This window comes from Hippocampus comes, unplaced genomic scaffold (assembly GCF_001891065.2).
Source record: "Hippocampus comes isolate QL1 unplaced genomic scaffold, H_comes_QL1_v1.1 scaffold132, whole genome shotgun sequence".
NCBI lineage: Eukaryota > Metazoa > Chordata > Actinopteri > Syngnathiformes > Syngnathidae > Hippocampus > Hippocampus comes.
In genome coordinates this window covers 3,574,299-3,595,768 of record NW_017805467.1, presented here as the reverse complement: position 1 = coordinate 3,595,768, position 21,470 = coordinate 3,574,299, and the positions used below count along the sequence as shown (strand labels likewise).

General features: G+C 41.6%; 1 protein-coding gene across 1 annotated transcript; it reads right to left on the bottom strand.

Moving 5' to 3' along the window:
• Positions 1–5,281: 5,281 nt before the first annotated feature.
• On the bottom strand, positions 5,282–21,120 carry gtpbp3 (GTP binding protein 3, mitochondrial). Its single transcript, XM_019875343.1, has 11 exons — positions 20,804–21,120; positions 19,437–19,708; positions 18,869–18,955; positions 18,204–18,286; positions 16,538–16,657; positions 14,068–14,140; positions 12,957–13,100; positions 11,677–11,842; positions 8,577–8,707; positions 8,173–8,359; positions 5,282–6,322 (listed from the first exon to the last, which is right to left on the bottom strand). The coding sequence occupies exons 1-11, from the start codon at positions 20,866–20,868 to the stop codon at positions 6,091–6,093; spliced, it is 1,560 nt and encodes a 519-aa protein (XP_019730902.1). The 5' UTR covers positions 20,869–21,120; the 3' UTR covers positions 5,282–6,090.
• Positions 21,121–21,470: the final 350 nt, after the last annotated feature.

Here is a 21,470-nt window from a genome sequence, read left to right as displayed (position 1 = left end):
TTTATGTTTCCTGTGGCTTCCGCTTTTCATGGGAGCCAAGTGAGCAACCGCACGTACAACAGGTCACAGCACGCCAGAGTTCAAAATAGGACAGCGCTAAAATGACAGATTGATGATGTCAGTAATTAAATTGAGCGATACCAATGATTTATGCTCATTTTTATGCGTTTTGGTTTTACACGGCAGCTATTACGACTTACAAGCTTCAGCTTTATTGCTTCCCTTTCCTTTTTGAAACATACCGTGTTTAGAACATGCAAGTGGCTGAGTAGCGGCAGACAAAGCGCCAGACTTTTATGGATAAATAATAACCATTATCCTGTTAATGTTAACAATACATTCAATGTGACACTGGGGAGCACTTAAGATGACAGTATAACATGTATAGATGTGTGCGCGCACATATACAAGTATGCCTTATATCATTGCCCTTCACTGCAGTGCATCTTTTGTGTAGGAATTTGAACATTCTAAGCATATTCCCGCTGTTCGAGTGGGGTGGGGGCCACTCAGGCTCGCAAATAAAGAATATCTACATATAAATGACAACCATTATAAGTGCATTGGGAGTTTGGGCGGGGGGCAAAATTAGTTTTTTTTAACAAATTTAAAAAATTTGAAAAAACAGGGATAAATCTCTTGTCATATCTATCTATCTAGCTATCCCTCCGTTTTCTGATCCGCTTATCCTCACGAGAGTCGCGGGGTGTGCTGGGGTGTCTTTGGTCAGTAGGTGGGGCACACCCTGAACCGGTTGCCAGCCAATCGCAGGGCACACATAGATGAACAACCATCCGCACTCACACTCACAATTTAGAGTGTTCAATCAGCCTGCCATGCCCGTTTTTGGAATGTGGGAGGAAACCGGAGTACCCCGAGAAAACCCACGCAGGCATGAGGAGACCAGGCAAACTCCACACAGGAATCGAAGCCTACGCCTCCGCCCTGTGAGGCAGACGTGCTTACCAGTCGACCATTGTGTTGTCCTATACCTACACATATCTATATCTATCTATAAATATAGATAGATATACATATATGTGTATGCATGTATAGCTAGATAGCTAGATATAGATATAGATATATATCACATTGGAGTAGTCACAGGTTAATACTGTGGGGAATTCTTGGCAGAAGATTAGGTTGGGGGGTGCATCGTTCTACTCCACTGTAAATTAAAATATGGAAACATCTACACTATCCCTCCATTTTCTGATCCGCTAGTAGAAAACATTGATGCCTCTTTTCCAATACGGGAGCAGCACGGTGGGAGAAACGGCGGCACCTTGCGCACCCTACCTTAGTTCTACTACTGATTATAAAAGAACAGAAAAAGTCAGAAAACAACTTTTTTTTTCATGGGGAAACGAGAAAGTCTTCTCTTTCATTTCATACTTGGTTGTTTGTTTTCCTGGTTCTTTGTTACCAGCGTCTTGATTGTACTTTGTCGGTCCTGCGTTGTTTTCGTTATTAAACATATTTTTGTCACACGCTGTTATCTGTGTTTACGCTTGTGGAATCCTCATTTTGTCCGGAATACTTCCGGAGACCTGATAGTATTTGTGTAAGTTAATTGCATCTCAATCAGAATGTTATTTCTATAACCGAGAATTTGGAGCAGAGGATTTACAAGAGACACTTCAGTGATGATATAAGCGCAACGGATGACAGCAGTTTGTTCACAGGACATCCTTTGTTTAGCAATTTCCAACATGTGGTTCCAACACACACACACACACACACACACACACACACACACACACACACACACACACACACACACACACACACACATTGCCCTAGTCACCGGTAGATCATAAGATCCATTACAACTGATGGATATTGGCATACAAGAAGCTAAACATTCATATAAAAAGTTGTCCATGCCTTGAATGTTCAAAGTTCAATGATTTACAAATGAGGGCAACTAAAACCAAGTGAGAATTTATTATTATTATTTTTTAAGAAGTTCAACTACATTTTGGAAGACTATCAACCGGTGTGGGCGGCAAGGTGGACGGCTGGTGAGCACAGCCGCCTCACAGTGTGGAAGACGTGAGTTCGAATCCAGGCTCCCGCCTTCCTCTGTGGAATTTGCCCGTGCCCGCGTGGGTTTTCTCCGGGTACTCCGGTTTCCTCGCACATTCCCAAAACATGCATGGCAGGTTTATTGGACACTCTTAAATTGTCTCGTGGTGTGATTGTGAATGTTTGTGTGGCCTGTGATTGTTTAGTAAAGTGTTCAATTGCGTAGTCAGCTGGGATAGGCTCCAGCACAAACTAGTGAGGATAAGCGGTATGGATAATGGATGGATAGATGAAATGGTGTTTTATTTTTTTATTTGTATTTTTTTTTTTTTTATTCAGGTGTGGGTCCATATACTGACTTAATTGTAACAGGACGCATTGTATGAATAAGTGATGTAACCCTTGTGCTGCAATTTCTACGATGTTTGTAACACATGGGTTACCCCATATGTTACAATTTCTACAATTTTTGTAGATTTTTGCGTATTGTCATCTTTAAATCAAAGACACAGCATAAAAAGTGTGTGATATGAAATATTCCAATTCATGTTTTATTTATATAGATTTATATTTCTGTTTGGGTCATAGCACAATACCGCTTTTATTGTCCATAGAGGGCAAAAATACAAAGAAAAAAATATGAACTATATGTGTATGTATAGCACTGATGCCACTGAACATGTCGAGTGGTTGAAAGTGAAATAAATATTCAGGAATAATACTTTTACAATTTTTGTAAAATTGTATGTTGCGTTATATAAACTTATTTAGATCGACTGCAGCACATGGTTAAAAATGTATAGCTTTTGATGCGTTGGATAGAAAGTCCCACATTTATCATAAAATGCCACTGCCCTCCCTTCTTGTGTCGTAATTTATCAAGAACAAGAAAAGGCTGACAAAGTGGAGCGGGAAGAGGAAAAGTCTGAGCACGGAGACTGGCAAGAGAAAGACAAAAAGACGCAGACAGGCACTTCTGTTGCCGTAAAAGGCGAGCAAATGTCGTCAGCGACCAACAAATGGGGAAGAAGGGTGACGAGTTCAACAAAGAAACATAAATATTTGATCAAGGCCAGATTGACAGGGGAACAAAAGCCACGGCATTCAACGCCTCAACAATGTTCCTGCCTCACAGACTGAAGGAGACCTGCGTCACTCATGTCTGCATATTTTGGGTACATTTACTTGGGGCTTGATAATGAGGCATCCACCTGCGGATCATTGTGGAACAAATCCCAGCACAGATACTGCATATGGATGACTGGACAGTATATCGTGCATGGGCAATAGTCCCATTTTTAATGGAGCATCTGAGAGAACAGGTACACCTGACCGATGACAAGTATTGGGACAATAACGGAATTCTTTGGCTTTCACCTACCCATCACAATGGATCTGAAAAATAAATTGATTGTAAGAATAGCTTTAATTGAAGAGGTTTCACAAAAATATGACACCATCAAGGATTTCAAGCACAGAGCAGCTGCATTTCCAGGGGCTCCAAAATTTGGTGATAAAATACGTCATGTAAAATTAGTCTTGAAAAGATTTTTTTCAAAGTGTTATACTGTACCGCTGATAACTATTGCGCTAGTATCTAAGTATGTAAAAGATAAACAGCAGGTTGATTCTTTCTTTGTTCTAAAAATGCATCTTCAGATTAAATGACATGGCACTGGAAAGTCTGTTCATGTTGTGCCACACTTGTAAGGAACATGAATTTGTGGGATGAACAGCAGTCATGAGTATGTGGCTTGCGGCAGTGAAAAATTTGCCAAATCTCCGTCAATGCCAAACAGCTCACTTTGCCCTTGCCGACAACTCTTGTTTGGTGGATTGGATGATTGCCGTTTGAAGAAACAAGACGTATTGCAACTTTACCAGTGGAAGAACCACACATAGCCACACTTGTGAGCCTGGCGCGTCCTCCCAAGTCCTTATGCTGGTCACACACTGCGGTGGGATGCCATCCCATTCTTCAACAATCTTTTGTCGCAGGTCAGCCAACAGCGTTTGGTTGGGAAAAGCCAAGCTGATCTCACAAGTATTCACTGGGGTGGAGTTCAGGACATTCCATCCTCTCCACTCCCGAATTCTGGAGGTAGTCTATGATAAACTCCGCTCTGTGAGGGTGAGCGTTGTAATCTTGGAGGATAGAGACCAGTACCAGACTGTGGCGAGATGACATTGCCGGGAGCTGTAGAAGCCCATCTGCAGCTTTCTCTGGATTTTTACTCCAATGATGAATTTCCAATGAGGGATATGCCACCCCAAATCATCACACTGCCGCCAACCAAACGTAAACTTTTGCTAGGGATGCACGGTAACTATCGGACCGATAATTATCGAACTGATATTGGTGGGGGGAAAAAAATGACAGCACGTGTATCAGTCTGAGGGCAGCAAAATTTGACAGATATCGAAAGCCGCTTCAGACACACTAATGTTGGTTTGGTTACTGTCACTTTAAGATTTGCAAGCATCTGCTTCATGAAATAGGAGGTAATATGGACGACAGAAATTACGACTGCTGCTTTGGACAATTTTAATTTAAACAATGGCTCTTGATGATTACTCAATGATAAAAATAGTTTTCGATTAATTTGATCATCGATTAGTTGTCGATTACCGGATTAATTATGACAGTTATACACCCAACAAAGAAAAAATAGTAACCACTTTGTACTTCCAAATCTCATTTCCTGCCAACACGTGATGGCAACACAGTGCAGTGTTTTCGAAGTTGGGATGTTTAATAAGAAAAAAAAAATTCACACATAAGGGTCCAGGAGCATTCATTCATTCATTCATTTTCCGAACCGCTTGATCCTCACTCGGGTCGCGGGGGTGCTGGAGCCTATCCCAGCTGTCTTCGGGCAGTAGGCGGGGGACACCCTGAATCGGTTGCCAGCCAATCGCAGGGCACACAGAGACGAACAACCATCCACGCTCACATTCACACCTAGGGACAATTTCGACTGTTCAATCAGCCTGCCATGCATGTCTTTGGAATGTGGGAGGAAACCGGAGCACCCGGAGAAAACCCACGCAGGCCCGGGGAGAACATGCAAACTCCACACAGGGAGGCCGGAGCTGGAATTGAACCCGGTCCCTCTGCACTGTGAAGTTGACGTGCTAACCACTGGACTACCGGGCCGCGGGTCCAGGAGCATCATCCTCGCAAATAGAAAACAAGAATTGCAGAAAAGCATTTCAAGATGACAGAGGCAAAAAGACCAAGATGACTTCAAGATTCACGGCTGCACAAGTATTTTAATTTTCGAAATAAATGGTCTTCTTTACTGCTCTGATATTTTCATCCCATGACGGAATTTAAATTAAATTAAATAATTAAAGGCATATACAGTGGATAGGAACCAGGCTGCCTTGCCGAATAGCAAAAATCTGGGAATTGATGCCCGTTATTTATAACTGAAATTAGAATGTATTTTTTTTTTTGTTTTCTTTGTTTTTTTGTTGTTTTTTTTGTATATTTTTGCCGCAAAATTTTAGTCGAATCAAATGCCAGATCTTAACGGCAAAACAAAAACAACGAATATGTGGATGCAGCTGAAACCTGAACTGTTGCTCCAGGTCAGACTGTACATCCAAACATCCGTGCTGAGAGTTGTGACCTTGCAATTGTCAGGTGCTGCCACTTTGTTATGCTGCACCAAATGTGGCTTGCTCAGACCCAAGGGCCCAATATACACTTATCAAAGACCCAACACACTGTTTTTAAACTGGACTAAAGGCAGGCCAAACACTTGTACAAAGTGTACCGCACATGTGTGGGAGACATCATGTCAAATATTTCCACTCCACTCGGATTAAAAAAAAAAAAAAAAAAACCAACAACAACATTTGGGTGTCTTGGGAACCAATTGGAGCCAAGAACCTGATGTGTTCTTTTGATGACACAAAGCTCGGCACAGTGCCAAGGTTCTATCCTCAACGATACTTTCCTTTGCCAGTACTGTGGGGCCACGCAAGAATGCAGCTGAGCTCTCTGTGCGGTTTCTTGTTATTATGACAGTATCATCATGGACATGGGCCGCCCAACTATTTGCCAATGCAAAAGTCTTTGAAAATAATATCCAGGATCTCCTCTGGTCCGACCTTTCCAGTGATCCGGCCCAGGCTGGTGAGAGCCAAGCGAATGCCCTCCGCTGCTAGAGCGAGGTCGAGGTCGCGGTATCGCTGGTACTGATCCAGGGCTGTGACACAATGCTGCAGATGGGACCTGTGGCGTGCTTGGGTCAGGGTCGGGGCACCAGACAGAGGGTCGCCACACCTAGACAGGAAGTTTGATATACTGAACTGGTGAAATATGGATTTTTTTAAAAAATAATTCCTCTATTTATAGCATGAGGTTTCCATTGTTTTATTTTTCCTTTTCCTTACTTATTTATCCCCTGCGGGGAGGAGGTTTAAATCGAAAGCACACACTTATACTCAAACAGTAATCTCTGCTGCTGCAGTAAACCTTGTGTCTCAATTAATCTGTCTTAGCGCTGCCTTCACTCAAAGGGGACAATCCTTCCTTCGACCAATCAACAGACAGCAGTATATTGATCACAACCCATAAACACGCATTTGCGCTGAATGGAGTTTCTCGGTTTGAAGATGGTCTTTTAAATCCTTTTGAGGCGACGAACAGCGCGCGGTACAAGTAGGCACACCCAGTTAGTGCTCAACTTGCTGTTTTTCCATTTGATTGTTTTATATTTATGGCCCAGAAGGAAATATGGCGTTAAAAAGTGAAGGTGCCGTAGTAATGTGGCTCTTACTTTAAGCCTTAAAACAGTAACCGTTAGCTTAGCATAAACATCAGCAAGACAGGAAATTACAGTATTGGCCAAAAACATTGCTTTGAAATTGTCCGTGCTTTTCCACAATTTTGGTTTTCAAATTCTACGACAATTCTTGTTTTTTTTTCTCCATGCTCAGTGTGGTACACAACACAAATGTTGAGTCACCTTCTCTTCATTTTAACTGGCTGCAAGTGGGTTTCTAAATTGCGGGAGCATGGCATGCCGGCAATACAATTATTGCTTACAATTTGGATGAGGGTCCAATAATTTTCTGCAGTCCCATTTTTTGGAGTTCTGTTTGGAATTTAGGATCGAACGATTTTAAGCAAAGATGTAATTGTGATTTCTGTTTTCTGTCAGATATTGCCATTTCAATTCAAGTCACAATTCTCTTCAAGTCAAGTGCCAGTCCGATTTTCATTCACTATGTACAGTAGCATTTACAAACATGACAGAGAATTCTGGTGTTTCGCGACTTTTCATTTCACAGCGTAGCGTAGCGATTAGCTTTGGCCTCTCCATCTTGTCCTGGTCTTTTTTTTATTGCTTGTTGAGTCGCTTGCTTGGCAACTCCCTTTTCGCCTTTCGTGATAGCGATACTTGTTTGAATCTTACTTGCCACCACAGAGGCACAGATTTGTTACTTATAGGAGGGGATCTGCACCGCAGAAAAATAGTGTTTAGCCGCGCTAGCTAGCAAGCACAGCTCGTTAGTTGTTGCAGAGCAGGTTATTTTATATTCCCCGCAGTTTGCAAGCAGCCGGGAGTGCAGGGAGGATGGGCGACTGTGTGACGGAAATACCATTTTTTTTTTTTTCAAACAGCTCTGGCTATTTGGTTTGCGTGGCCTGTCCAGAAGAAGCATGCCACTTCTGATTGTTGAGCTTAGGATTCTTGTTTCTGAATTATTATGATTAGTCAAGTTCGATTCGGGCTCTGGCCTTCCTGTGTGCAGTTTGCATGTTCTCCCCGTGCCCGCGTGGGTTTTCTCCGGGTACTCTAGTTGGCTCCTACATTCCAAAAACATGCATGGCAGGTTAATGGGGCACTCTAAATTGTCCCTAGGTGTGAGTGTGAGTGCGGTTGGTTGTTTGTTTATGTGTGCCCTGCGATTGGCTGGCAACCGGTTCAGGGTGTCCCCCGCCTAGTGCCTGATGTCAGCTGGGATAGGCTCCAGCATGCCTGCGACCCTTGTGAGGATAACGCGGATCAGAAAATGGATGGATGGATGATTATGAATACGATTATTATTATTTTAATTTAAAAGGAAGCAATTTAGCTGAAAATAAGACAAGGACAGAAGAAAGTGTAGTAAATCTTATTGACTCACAAAGTTTTGACTCTGCTATGCAGTGTTGTGAGGAAGTCTTGAAGTCCCTCGCTGGTGTGACAGGACATCATACAGACAGGAGGAAGGCCAGAGATGCACCCCAAAATCAATTTCAGCATTTGTCGCTGCTCCTCAGGCAGCAAGTCCACCTTGTTCAAGACCAGAAGGAACCTGTCAGATGGTAATTCTGGAATAAAAGTAAGTAAATGCATGTCATCATTATTTCTAAACCATATGGTGCTATCATGTCTTGAACACGCCAATCTGGTCTCTAGGCAAGGTAAGGCAATGCAAGACAAGGCAGCTTTATTCATAGAACAATGAAAGGCATTTACAAACACAAAAATATATAACAAAAAACAAAAACAAAAACAAATAAATAAAAATAGAACACTATTGAGTACCTGTATGTATCTGCTCCTGATTATGCAGGACACTATTGAGATGGTCCTGAAGAAAGTCTGAAGCTTGCTTGATATCCGTGGATAGAAGAGAACAGTCCACGACCACCAGAGTCAAATCTGCTTGCTCAACTCTTGAGAAAAGAAATGCATCAACAATTCAGCTGTTACACGTCTGGAGGTACCGAGGACTAAGCGGAGGCTCAGAGATCTTTTTCCGTGGCCGGTCCCTCTCTTTGGAATGACCTCTTGCGAAATGTTAGGCAAGCCCCCCTCACTGTCGGTTTTTAAAACTCAGCGCAAAACACATTTTTATTCTTTAGCTTTTTGAATCAGCATGAGACTCTGCATAGTTTTGGTGTATTACTGTATTTACTGTCTTTATGTTATTAATTTATCTGTATTTATATTTGTGATTTTTACTTCATGTACAGTACAGCTCATTGTACGAAGCTATGGCAGTTTTTAAAGTGCTCTATAAATAAAGCTGAGTTGAGTTGACCTGAGTTGAACTTCCTAAGATGAAATCATTTTACAGGTATAAATCAACAGCCGACTTTCAGTGCGCAGGCCACAAAATGGTCACGGGGCCAATCGCGGAACATCACAAGTAGTCGAGTGTTTCTTTGTTTTTTTTGCTCCTTTGTTTCTCCAACTAACAAACAAACCCTTCAGCCGGTTGCTAAATGAGCAACATATATTGTACAGCAGACTAAAATTGCAGCCATTTTGAGCACAACAAAACTCAAATTTGCTCCAGAAATGTTCCTATACTGTAGGAAACCTGGATTTTTAAACCTGACATTGGTTTCGGTTGCTCTAAAAAAACATTTGGTATGCTCTCAGCCCCGTAGAGATGAACATCTATTTATTTAGGTTGCTATCAATAATTGCCTTAGGGTCATGTGGTTCATTCATGTTCATTAGCATTTCCACTGGGGGGAAAAAAAACCCAAAACAACATAGGAACAATATGTCAAGTTTCTTCTTTTAGCAATGGCCAGCATAAACTCTGGTGCACATCTATCCCAAGAGAAGAGCTAGCAGCAGCAGCGGATGCTTGTATTTACCACCTACTTCCTTTAGTGACCCGGGTCACAAGTGTCTGAACTGCTTCATGCACACAAAGTTCTCGATACAAGACAAACTGCACACCCTTCCTATACAGCAGCTCAGCACTTGAACAATTTGTTAAAAATGGCACTAAACAGCATGTGACTAATACATGTGAATATTTGTCAGGCTGGCAGAAGAAAAAATAGCATCCCTTACTCGACAGAGGTCATAAACCAGGGGTGTCAAACTCATTTCACATTGTGGACCACATACGGCCTCTGTAGATGTCAAGTGGGCCGGACCATTAAAATTGTATCATACTCTGCTGTAAATAACCAAAATAATATGTCTTCCCTTTGTTTTGGTCTAAAGAAGCACAAGAACATTAGGAAAATGTTGAAATGTAATGAACATATCTTTTACAAAACATTTCATGAAGCACCTTAGATTTCCTGAGACAAATGTGCAATTTACTTTTATCATTTACATATATGCATTGCAACTGATCCCACTGATTGTACAAAGGCACAAAACTTGAACATGTAATTGGTATTGAAAAATATAGTAATGCATTTTAAGATTAAACAAGATTTACTGTATAAAGAAAGGAATTTTTCAACCATTTACACATGTGCATATAAAATCTAAATATAACCCCTGCCTACACCTTACAAACTAAGGAGAGTGCTATTAAATGTGTAAAGAATAAAGTATTCACATGTCCTTGATAGCGTCTGCTGTGTTGGGTCTGTCTCAGTGACAGACTGAGACTGCTATTGTCTTCTACTCTCATCAAAACAGTGTGTCCCCTAGCGGATACTCCACGAATTGCACCTTATTAAAAATTCAGTGTCTTTTATGCATTTTTTTCACTTTTAAATGATCCTGCGGGCCTGATCGAACCTCCTTGGGGGCCGGTTCCAGCTCGCGGGCCGTATGTTTGACACAGCTATCATAAACTATACGCTAATGTTGTTCATGTCATGTGTGATTTATCAGCTAATAAGTCGTCTTGTTTATGGTTTGAAATCTGCATTTTAACACAGTCTGCCTTTTTTTTAGGTATTTAAGTGACTGTAATGAGGGGTTTGGAAACAAGAAAATGCTTACAATATCACTCTTATTTATTACAAATGAGAATTTGAAATTTTGCTCGAGATTTTAGCAAGCATCGTGAAAGTTGACATCTTTGATTTGCTTTCGCGGGCCACATAAAATGATGTGGCGGGCCAGATCTGGCCCCCGGGCCTTGACTTTGACACCTGTGCACAACGTCGTCTAATTTCATTTGTCATAACAAAACAATTTTTTACGCCCTAATAATGATAATAATGAGGAAAATTATCATGGTGATGATGAAGATGATGATGATGATAATAATAATAGTCACTGATGGTGTAGTGGTCCATTCGCCTGACTTGTGTGCGGGCAGCGTGGGATTCGGTTCCCACTCAGTGACGGTGTGGATGTGGGTGTGAATGGTTATTTGTCTGTATATGTGCCCTGTGACTGGCTGGCCACCAATTCAGGGTATGGTCTGCCTTCCGCCCAAAGTCAGTTGGGATAGGCTCCAGCAACTCCGCGACCCTGTTCAGGATAGGCGGTGTTGGAAATGGATAGACGATGATGATAAGAATAACATCAAGTGTCAATAGTGTGTGAGTGTTCATCCCGCCATCTGTCTGTCTGTCTGTCTGTCTAATGGCCTCTTAGTACAGGACAAAGCAGTGAGGACGCGTTTAACAAATGATTTTTTTTTTTTCTGGATAAACAGTGGAAGTGTCTGTCAGTAAACAACTCTCAATATGGAGGAGTTGTAAATCAAGGAAAGGTACCTCTTCATTATGCAACCTCCTGAGAGTATTTATATCCAGTGAGGAGCAATAAGACAAGTTCTGTTGGTTACAGAGGCTTTACTATTGGGTGATGACTAATTTCTTCCTTCCTTTGTTTTTAGACACCTCGGGCATTGGTCACAGACTGAATGCATGTCAGCAAATATGGACAAAAGACCATAATGTGAAGTGTAATGTCAACACTGTACTACCTTTCACGAGCTCGACGGACCCCCTCTCTCTCCACCAGGTCCCTACTGTCTCTGAGGCCGGCCGTGTCACTCAAGACAACAGGAAAGCCACCGATGTCCAGAGCCGTCTCCACCACATCTCTGGTGGTTCCGGCAATGGGGGACACAATTGCTGCAGGTCTCTGGCCTGGATTTGACAACATCAGAATAAAGCACATGGGATTAAGAATGTGTCCAAAATAACTTACAGAGTTGGAACAGAGTGAAGCCCTCCAGACAGACACAGTTCTAAATTCATTCAATGAGAATGAAAAAATATTACAAAACATTGCTATTAGTTTTTCAGTGTTTTTGTAACGTGTGTTAAAAGGATTTAAAATTAAAAAAAAAAAAGCTAACACCTGAAAATTAAGGTGGCTCAATTGTGCCATTTATGTAATAGTAAAAACACACATTAAAATATTAAGATCACAATAAATAATAAAAAAATTACTGACACACATTTCTTTCGATGGCAGCATTCATACTTTCTCAGCATGCCACATCTAATTGTATTACATGTCTTTCATTTGGTCCTGAAAAAGCTTCAATTGCACACACAAACACATCCGAGTTATTATGCTAATAGGAAATTGTGGGGAGACTATACGAGTCTCCACTGACGATAGTCTATGTAATGTGAAGGATACAACATGCCAAACAAATACATCCGTAGTCTATAAACAAAACGTGTTTGATTCGCTTGACGCAACATGGGAAATGACAAGCCCACACAAGCCTGGAAAAGACACGCAGCTCGAGTAAACGCTACTGTATATAACTGTATATAAACTCTCTCTCTCTCTCTCTCTCTCTCTCTCTCTCTTTCTCTCAAAATAACAAGTATCCCATATACTAGTTTTTCCTATTAATATTGTTTACAGTATTTTACGTACAATATAGATCATGACTTTAAGAATTTTATTCCACTAATTCTACAACTGTAACAATGAGTAAGAGCAATTTGTTCCAAACTGGGCTTGGAAGGGCCCAAGGTTTGAGTCCCCCACCCAGCCAAGGGATCAATCAGAGTAGAGATATGGCATCTACTGTATTTCCCCAACTGCTTCACAGGCACTGTAAAGCTGACCGCCTGTGTGACACTAATATTGTGTTTGCTATGTTCACTACTGTTATGAATGAGGTAAATGCATGCTTTCTTTGCAAATAATACGGCAGCCAAGAGACTAATTGTAGTGTCGTGTAAGTGTACGGTATTTAATATTTAATCATAGTCCCCTCATGTCCTATATTCCACTTACAGAGCGTGTTGAGGAGGCTGCTTTTCCCTGCATTTGTGGCTCCCGCGATGACGACCTGCACACCACTGCGTAGCCGCTCGCCCCTCCTCTCATCCCTTAGGTGTCGCACCATCTCGGCTTGCAGATCACGCACCATTCCATCAACTGGAAACACAGGAACGGGACATGACGTTAGCACCGTGCTCAACTTCGCCTTGAATTTCTGTGGTTTGAAGAAAAGACTTCCGCTGTCTGACGCTACTTGTCTAGACAACAACTGGGTCAAGGTCTGTCTTTTTTTTCAAAGATGACTGAAAGTTCAAATGCATAAATAAAGCACTTTCAATGTTCAAGATTCTGCACATGACTAGAAAATCAAAAACATGACTTTAACCTAAAACTCGTGAAGCAGTGATATACTTTATGTACAGGACACATTGTCCACATCCTTCAGGGAATATTTGCATGTGGCAGTGGAAGGACAATGTGCCAGCTGGGCTTGCTATTTTTAAGCAGGAGTCTATTATTATTTGCACCTCTGAGGCATGAGCCCACATTCCGTACCACCAAAACAAACAACAGTTCCCAGGCTATATTGTGTTGAAACTTCACAACTTCTGAGGGCTCGAAAAAGTTCTGCCGATGCCAGACAGCAGGCGACAGACTCTTGGGAGGCATTCCTCACACACACACACACACACGCACACGCACACGCACACGCACACGCACACACACACACACACACACACACACACACACACACACACACACACACACACACGTGGGAAACCAGTCTCGAGAGTGAGAAATGGTAACGCTGACAGCCGCTGAACACAGTGGCAGTTTGGCTTTGAAGGCAAGACAAATGCTTCCACTGTCCCACTGCTCTTTCTCTTCATGCTTCCTAAAAGGAAACCGTTTTTTTGAACAGTTTGATGTCTATGGCTTCTCCCTGCGGTAGAGCAAAAGCACACGATGGCCAGTTAATTATCCAAACAGGAAAGCCAGGCTGACATCTCTCTCCTTTGAGAATAAGAAGAGCACTCACACCCCTGCACCTTCCTCTAAAAGCTGGGGAGGACTGTCATCTTTTTTGTTTGTTTGTTTTGTTTTGACGGGAGTATATACATACCTTGGGTTAAGACTCCATCCTCAATAAGCTCATCTTCACTGAAGTCTATGAAGGCCTCCACATGGGCAAGACACTGAGACAGAAGAGGAGACAAGCATCACGAAATATCTGTTGAAGCTTCCCACCTTACAGGAGAGCGTCAACATGGTCAAGCCTGTCTTGAATCATTCAGTGAATCGAAACAAACGCCTGCAGTGACGTTGAGACATTTACAATGCGAATAAAAGTCCTTTTCAACCTATGTGTCATCCTCTTTATTGTGGCCTGCTGGTGGCTATTCTGTCCAATTATGACACAATATTCAATTGAATCCATTAGAAAGACAAGATAGTATATGTTCAAAGTCATACAATGTTAGTGTTTTTTGTTTTCATTTAGCGACCATCTGGATTGTTATCAGCCCAAAGTTCAAAGGCCAGCATCTGTGATGGTAGGGAGCTGTGTTAGTATTCATGCCATGGTTAACTCAAACATCCATGAAGGCGCCATTAATTCTGAAAAGTGCATACAAGTTTGGGAGCAGCATAATATCCTCTCTCTCCTGTGGTTGAGAGGAAAGAAATTTCATCTGTGCTGTATGTTGCACATAGAGCACATTATCTGACAATAAATTTGACTTGAACTTGAAGATACATTCCGAGCGATCTCATTTACAGGGATGTCTCTGCTCATTTTGTCAAGTCATATTTGGCATGTGTTACAAAGGTGTGTCTTCATCGTGAAAGACCTGTCTCTCTCATTGAAAATCTGTGGCCCATTAGGAAGCGCGAAATATGACAACGGAGACCCCAGACTGCAAAGCAACTTAGGTTGCAGTATCAATCAATCCCAAATGGGGAAAAAAGATTCCACTGACAAAGCTTCAATATAGTGTCCTCAGTTCCCAAATGCTTGTTGAGTGACGTAATACAGTACAGTGGTGAACATGCCCCCGTCCCAGCTTTTTTGGAACATCTTGCATCATAAATAAATAAATATATAAATATGGTGGCCGACTGGTTAGCACGTCCACGTCACAATGCAAAGGTACAGGGTTCGTTTCCGGCTCCGGCAGCCTTTGTGGAGGTTTGCATGTTTTATCATGGAAACCAAAATCTAAAACTGAACAGATTCCAAGGTGTTTTGGAAAGTGAATCCAGCTGAAGGAAAGCCTCTGTACTTCCAGCACACCACAAATCAGTATCATGATTGACATTGCGGAACACATGCAATTGTAGTATAGCTGAAAAACAGGAAGCCTCAGACTCCCATACTCAAGTCTATTACACACGTGCGATAACGCATAAAAAAAACCCCACATTGTTTTTTTAAAAAAAGTTTCACCCAAAACTTCACAAAAAGGTACTTCTTATTATATTATTCTCACATTCCCAAAGGTCAGAACCTAAAATTAAGATGTTATTACGAAACCTCAAGAAAAACATCTGCAACAGTTGCTCCAAACTGGTGCAACGTGGGAGCGTTTGGCTGATGTCCGTAAAGTTCCTCCGCATGGATAGAGTGGCTTGAGAGAACTATACAGTCACATGATGTCAAAAGACAACGTTGTGTTGCTCAGATGGAGTTACGAACCAGCCAAACATCTGTCAGCACTGTCCATCAGCTGTATGCTCTCCAGCCCAATGAAGGCGGACACACACAAAGGCACACAGTTTCTTTCACGTCACTAAGAAGTACACGTTCTATCCATCAAATCTCTTTCAGGATATTCAATTAGGTTAAACTGCTTATTATCACAAATAGGTAATCGGTCAATCGCGAGGTAGCAACTCACTGCATTTAGGCATGGCCAAGATTACTTGCTGAAGTTTTAACTTGAGCATCAGAATGGGGAAAAAATGTGAATTAAGATACTTCTGAGTGTAGCGACAGAGTTGACCCGGCCACCCCACCCCAGTTTCCAGCTGTCTTTGTCATTCTTTGGTCAAAATTCAGAAAGTGCAAGCAGCAGATACACCACCAAACACAAATACAGTGTCTACGGTGTACGAGCAATGTACTGTAAATGAAATCATAATTCAGAAATTCACATAATTTTGGAAATAGGCAGCTAATAAAATATTCACTTGGTTGTTCAGAATTTCAAACTTGATGGGTTGGAAATCAATTCAGAAACTTTTATTTTTTTTGCAATTAAAAATATAAATTTCCAAAAGTCCCTCTTACCTGTACTTATCACCAAGTTTTTTTTTTAATTAAATGATGGAATTTACATCCACAGTCATCTTTAGAGTTTACACATGATGTCAGAAAGGAAAAAAATATCAATGTAAGCAGCAGCTCATTGTGTAGAACTATATCCTGGTGATAGCAGAGGTCAAAGGAGAATGAGCACAATGGTTTAAGGAGACATGCAGTTAACTAACTCAAGTCACAACTGAGGAAGCTGTCTGACATAAAACGTCTCCTTTGTTGCTACAACGTTGCAGAGAAGAGATTGAAGAAGGTGAGGTGAGTAAATCAAACGCACCCGTTTCAGGCTGTGACTCCAGTCCTGATAGAGATGGCCAAGTTCTCCTGACATTTGCCTTAGTGCCTGTCTCCTCTGGGCCTCAGTCTCGGCGTGGATCAGATCCCCGAGCCCCTCCACCTTCAAGAGGCATCACAACAGTGAACCAGTCAAAGTATAGACTTCATCCACACTGTCAGGCACAATCTTTGTCGACATCAATGCTTACCGTAGGTATTGTACGGTACATGACTGAATGTTTCTCAGGCCTCACATGTTACTCTTCGTTTGCATTTTGCGAAAGGTAAAATTTTAATTTCATTTCTGTGATGGAAAGGCTTTCGACAATGCATATTGTAAAGTTTGAAAAGGAATACGAAAAACAATAGAGTCATGTGGTCAATAAATACCGTACCAAAGGAGCATGTCATGAAACAGAAAATCCATCAAAGACAGCACCAATTCTGTTTTTACACCAGCTAAGATGAACCAAAAAGAAAAAATAACAACACCACCACCACCACTCAATTCTGGGATGATGAGCTAAATGCGTTGCCTCGTTTATAAAGACACTCCAAAGTAAATTTAGACATGTATTGCTAAATACATTATACATGTATGAAGATAATTGCTGGAAATGCATAAATCCTTAGCATTATGTGGTACTTAGGTGTGGGGATATACCATTGAAGTGTTTTTCATCATTTCAGTTTTCCTTATTTTTGGGCATGACTCGAAAGGCGCCAATGATTCACTTGCGAGTCTGGTATGAGTTGCCCCTCCCCAAATATGAGCGAACCTGAGCATCTTGTTCAAACCGCAACGTTATCTGGTGTAATTGTGATGTGTAGTTAGCTAGCTCGCAATCCCTACCCCAGCTTCACTTTGGAGTGCCTCGTTGTCAGCTGTGAATATTTGCATGTAATGCACACAACGCTGGGAGAGCAAGGAGAGGGTCTTTTTTTTTAAAGTCCAAATTGAGAGCCAGCGTGAAGACAGGCGCTTCAGGCTGGCATTGCCACTTTAGCCCTCCATGTCGTAAGCTAGGCGTGTGTGCAAGTCATGAGGAAAAGGTGGAAAAGTGTGATAGAATAATTTTCAGTCAAACATGGCAGCCAGTGTGTGAACAGGGGCTTCATGCTGGCATGGCCGCTCCTAATCATTGAGTTGCTGTGAGTAGAAAAGCCCTGCAATGATATGGTGACATATACTGTATATATGCTGTAGGTTGATTTATTTTCACTGCTCAAACATTTAGTTATGTGCTCGCAAAGTGAGATGCTAGCCAAAATTGCCTCCATTTTTCCAAGTCGGAGAACTGGTCTTTGACTGACAGTTGAGAGTTGAGTGTGGTCGCGGTTTGAGTGCATTCAGCAGACATGCCCAAAGCGTTTGAGAGTGGGAAGAATAGATTGGTTTTGCAAAATTCTGAACCTAATTTCATAAACCCAGTGATTTTTTTTTTGGGGGGGGGGGTCAAACTTGGTCGGGTAGTTATCACCACTCTTCTCTATGGTGTGTCACTTAACAGGGACTTTGCAGAAAATTACATAAAATTATGAAATGAAACGTATGACATAATGTATGACAACACGACGCTGGATTTGTGTCCGATTTGGAATAAGCTCAATGGTCTTGATTGACCGTAAAATACCTCTGAAAAAATGCTGAATTCGATTTACAATACCTCCGTCAGGCCAAGTTTCCCTGCCTGAAAAGCTCTTCGCGTGAACTCCCCAGATTCAGCAGGCCTGATGCCAGGCACACTTCCTGAGACATAAACACACAACCAAACACGGCATGCAAACATGATTTTTAAAAAATTGATTCACTTTGCGCACAAAACGCATACTCACGCACGAATGCATACACACACATTTACAACAATTAAATGCAGGGTCACATGCCATGTAGGGTTTACATGAAACTACTCTCCAAATAAGAGTTTGTTTTTAAAGTTTCCACAATTATTTAGAACTATTATCAAGGGAAAGGAAAACTGTCTTACTAAAATCATGGCCTTTAAATGCAACAAAATATTACACATTGCATGTTTTATAGCTTTTTAAATTCATATCATTTGTTTAAAACAGTATGATATGAAAATATTTCGCCTCTTGTAGAAAGGATTGCAATGTTTTTTTTGTCTTCTGAGGGGGTACAGACCATCCTTCAAATTGATACAACGCTGCTCTCTAAAGGCACAAGGAAGCAAGTGCAACCATACAATTTCCTTTTTTCCTGGTCAGTTGCTTTTCTTGTCAAGCTTGAGGGTGCGCCATGACTGTACTGGCACGACATTGCTTCATTTTATTCAAATTCTACAAAGCAAGGGTGAAAATAGAAAGCTACCTAGAGCCTGAAGGACTGCGGCAGTAACAGCAGGGCCTCCGTGGATGTGGAACTCAACACTGTCCTCTCCTGTAAAACTGTGAGGAGCTGGCGACGTAAAAAAAGGACACAATAGTCAGAGACTAAATATAAATGTCTGGTTTGTCAAAATATTTTGGCTAATTGAGACAGCAACATTCATCCATTTTCTTTGCCACTTTTCCTCATCAGGGTCGTGGGTCAGGGAGCTGGAGCATAATTAACCCAGGGCACATATCGACAATTAACTTTACAGTATATGCCTTCGTTTGGGATGAGAGAGGAAGCGCCTAGGTGTGAATGGTTGTTAGTCTGTACAGTATGTGTCCTGTGATTAACTTGCTTCCAGTTCAAGATGTACCCTGCCTGTCACCCACAGTCACCCAGTATAGGGTCCTGTTACCCATGAAGCTAAAGAGGCCAAGCACTATAGAAAATGAATGGACATAAAGTACTATATCTCAGTGCATAAAAACATTTGTAAAAAGGGAGAAATCACCCAAAGAGGAATCAAAATCTAATGTGTGAGTAATGTCACAGTTTTAAACACCTGGGAACCAGAGGACAAGGCCACGGTCCAGCACCTCTTTTGACTGAGGATGTGTGATGCTCCTTAACAATGCGCTGCGAGGAACAGGCAGGCTGCGTGTGAGGCCCGCCATACACCTGAGGGCTGTAGCGGATGCGGGGCCACTAATCCGTACCACGGCAACCCCACATTTGCCATGGCCTGATGATAATGCAAAGATAGTTTCAGCATCAATCAGTGCAGGAGGGTCTCCATCAAAGGAGCTCAGGTGCCTGAAGAGTGGAGTCCATCTGCTATAAAGAATAATACATACACTGTAATGTAGTTCCATAAGAGAGATGAGAGACCAACCATAATTTAAAATATTATGTCAATAGACGTGTTAAAATTTGAGGAGGACTATAGGGCTGGTAAACAGTAACAGTAACTTTATTTATTATTACTTTATTTTAATTCAAAGTTAAGCAATATAAATAAGTAAATAAATAAAGCACTGGTAAATTAATAATTCATATTTGTAATGCTTAAATTTTATGTATTGCTTTTTTAAATATAATTGTACTACTATTGTTTCGTTAAAGACCGCACGATGGTGGCTGTTTAGCATGTCGGCCTCACGGTGCAGAAGTACAGGGTTCGATTCCGGCGCTGGCCTTCCTATATGTAGTTCTCCCCGTGCCTGCGTGTCTTTTCTCCAGGTACTCCTGTTTCCATCCATCCATTTCCTAATCCGTTTATCCTCAAGAGGGTTATGGGCGTACTGGAGCCTATTCCAGCTGTCTCCGGGCAGCAGGTGGGGTACACCCTGAACTAGTTGCCAGCCAATCGCAGGGCACACATCGACGAACAACAATCTGCGAGCCAATCGCAGGGCACACATAGACGAACAACAATCTGCACTAACATTCACAATTAAGGGTCTCAAGCTCCGGTCCTCCAGGGCTGCTTTCCTGTTCGTTTTCCGTCTCTCTCTGCTGCAAAACACCCGATTCAAATGATCAGCTCATCAGCAAGCTCTGCAGAGGCCTGAGAACGGCCCTGGTCAATCAGGTGTGTTGCATCAGGAAGAGATGGAAAACATGCAGGAAAGTGGCCCTCGAGGACTAGGGTTTGAGACCCCTGATTTAGAGCGTTCCATTCACCTGCCATGCATGTTTTTGGGGAAGTGGGAGGAGTACCCGGAGAAAACTCACGCAAGCACGGGGAGAACATGCAAACTCCACACAGGAAGACCGGAGCCGGAATGGAACCCTGCAACTCTCCACTGCGAGGCGGACGTGCTTACGAATCAATCACCGTACCGCCCATGTTATGAAGTGATAATATATATTTCAGCTTCCCCCTGTGATAACGGTCAACAAAAGAAAAAGTTGGCGTGGACTACAAACCTTTTCTTGAAATGGACTGAAGCTGCCCTTACTCCATGATGGACAGACGATAGTAGCATCATCATTTTTTAAAAATAACTAACACAAAACAGTTACTTTTCAATTCCCGTAGATTTTATTCCATGACATTATTACGTTTTGAAACTACGGGGGTACATTTCCTTTATAACAAGACATTTACGGAAAGTAAAACATTTTAAATGTCACGTATTGAAATCACAAAAACTATTCTCGTATTGAAATCACAAAAACTATTCTCATTTTGACGCGATGTTATCATGAAGCACGGAGAGAGCTGCAGGGTGCAGCTTCCGAGTCGATTATGTTTGGGCAATTCCAGCGGCAGGCGTGAAGTTGAATTCGTCAAACAACCTGTCAATCAAAGTACGTTCCTCCTACTTTCCGTCTTTCAATTCATTCCGTGCTGCTCAAGATTCTCGTTCGTGTTTCCGAAGTAATGCCAAAATAAAATCAAATAAAAAAAAATAAAACAAATTAAAAAACGACAATAAAAATCAAAATTATGTAATTATTTTTCAATTTTATTAATCTATTTTATTAATCTATTTTTTCATTTGTTTGGTGAATATGGTTATTACAATTCACGTATTTACTTAAAAAAAGCGTAGAGCAGCAGAGATGCTCATTAAAACCAGCGATTTATGAT

Bases quoted from the DNA above. Each gene is read 5' to 3' on its own strand.
- gtpbp3 (XM_019875343.1), bottom strand. From the start codon at position 20,868: ATGATGATGCTACTATCGTCTGTCCATCATGGAGTAAGGGCAGCTTCA. The intron at 19,709-20,803 runs GTTTGTAGTCCA...TATTCTTTATAG, and splicing joins TCAGTCCATTTCAAGAAAAG to CAGATGGACTCCACTCTTCA. The intron at 18,956-19,436 runs GTGTTTAAAACT...TTACGTCGCCAG, and splicing joins CCTTGTCCTCTGGTTCCCAG to CTCCTCACAGTTTTACAGGA.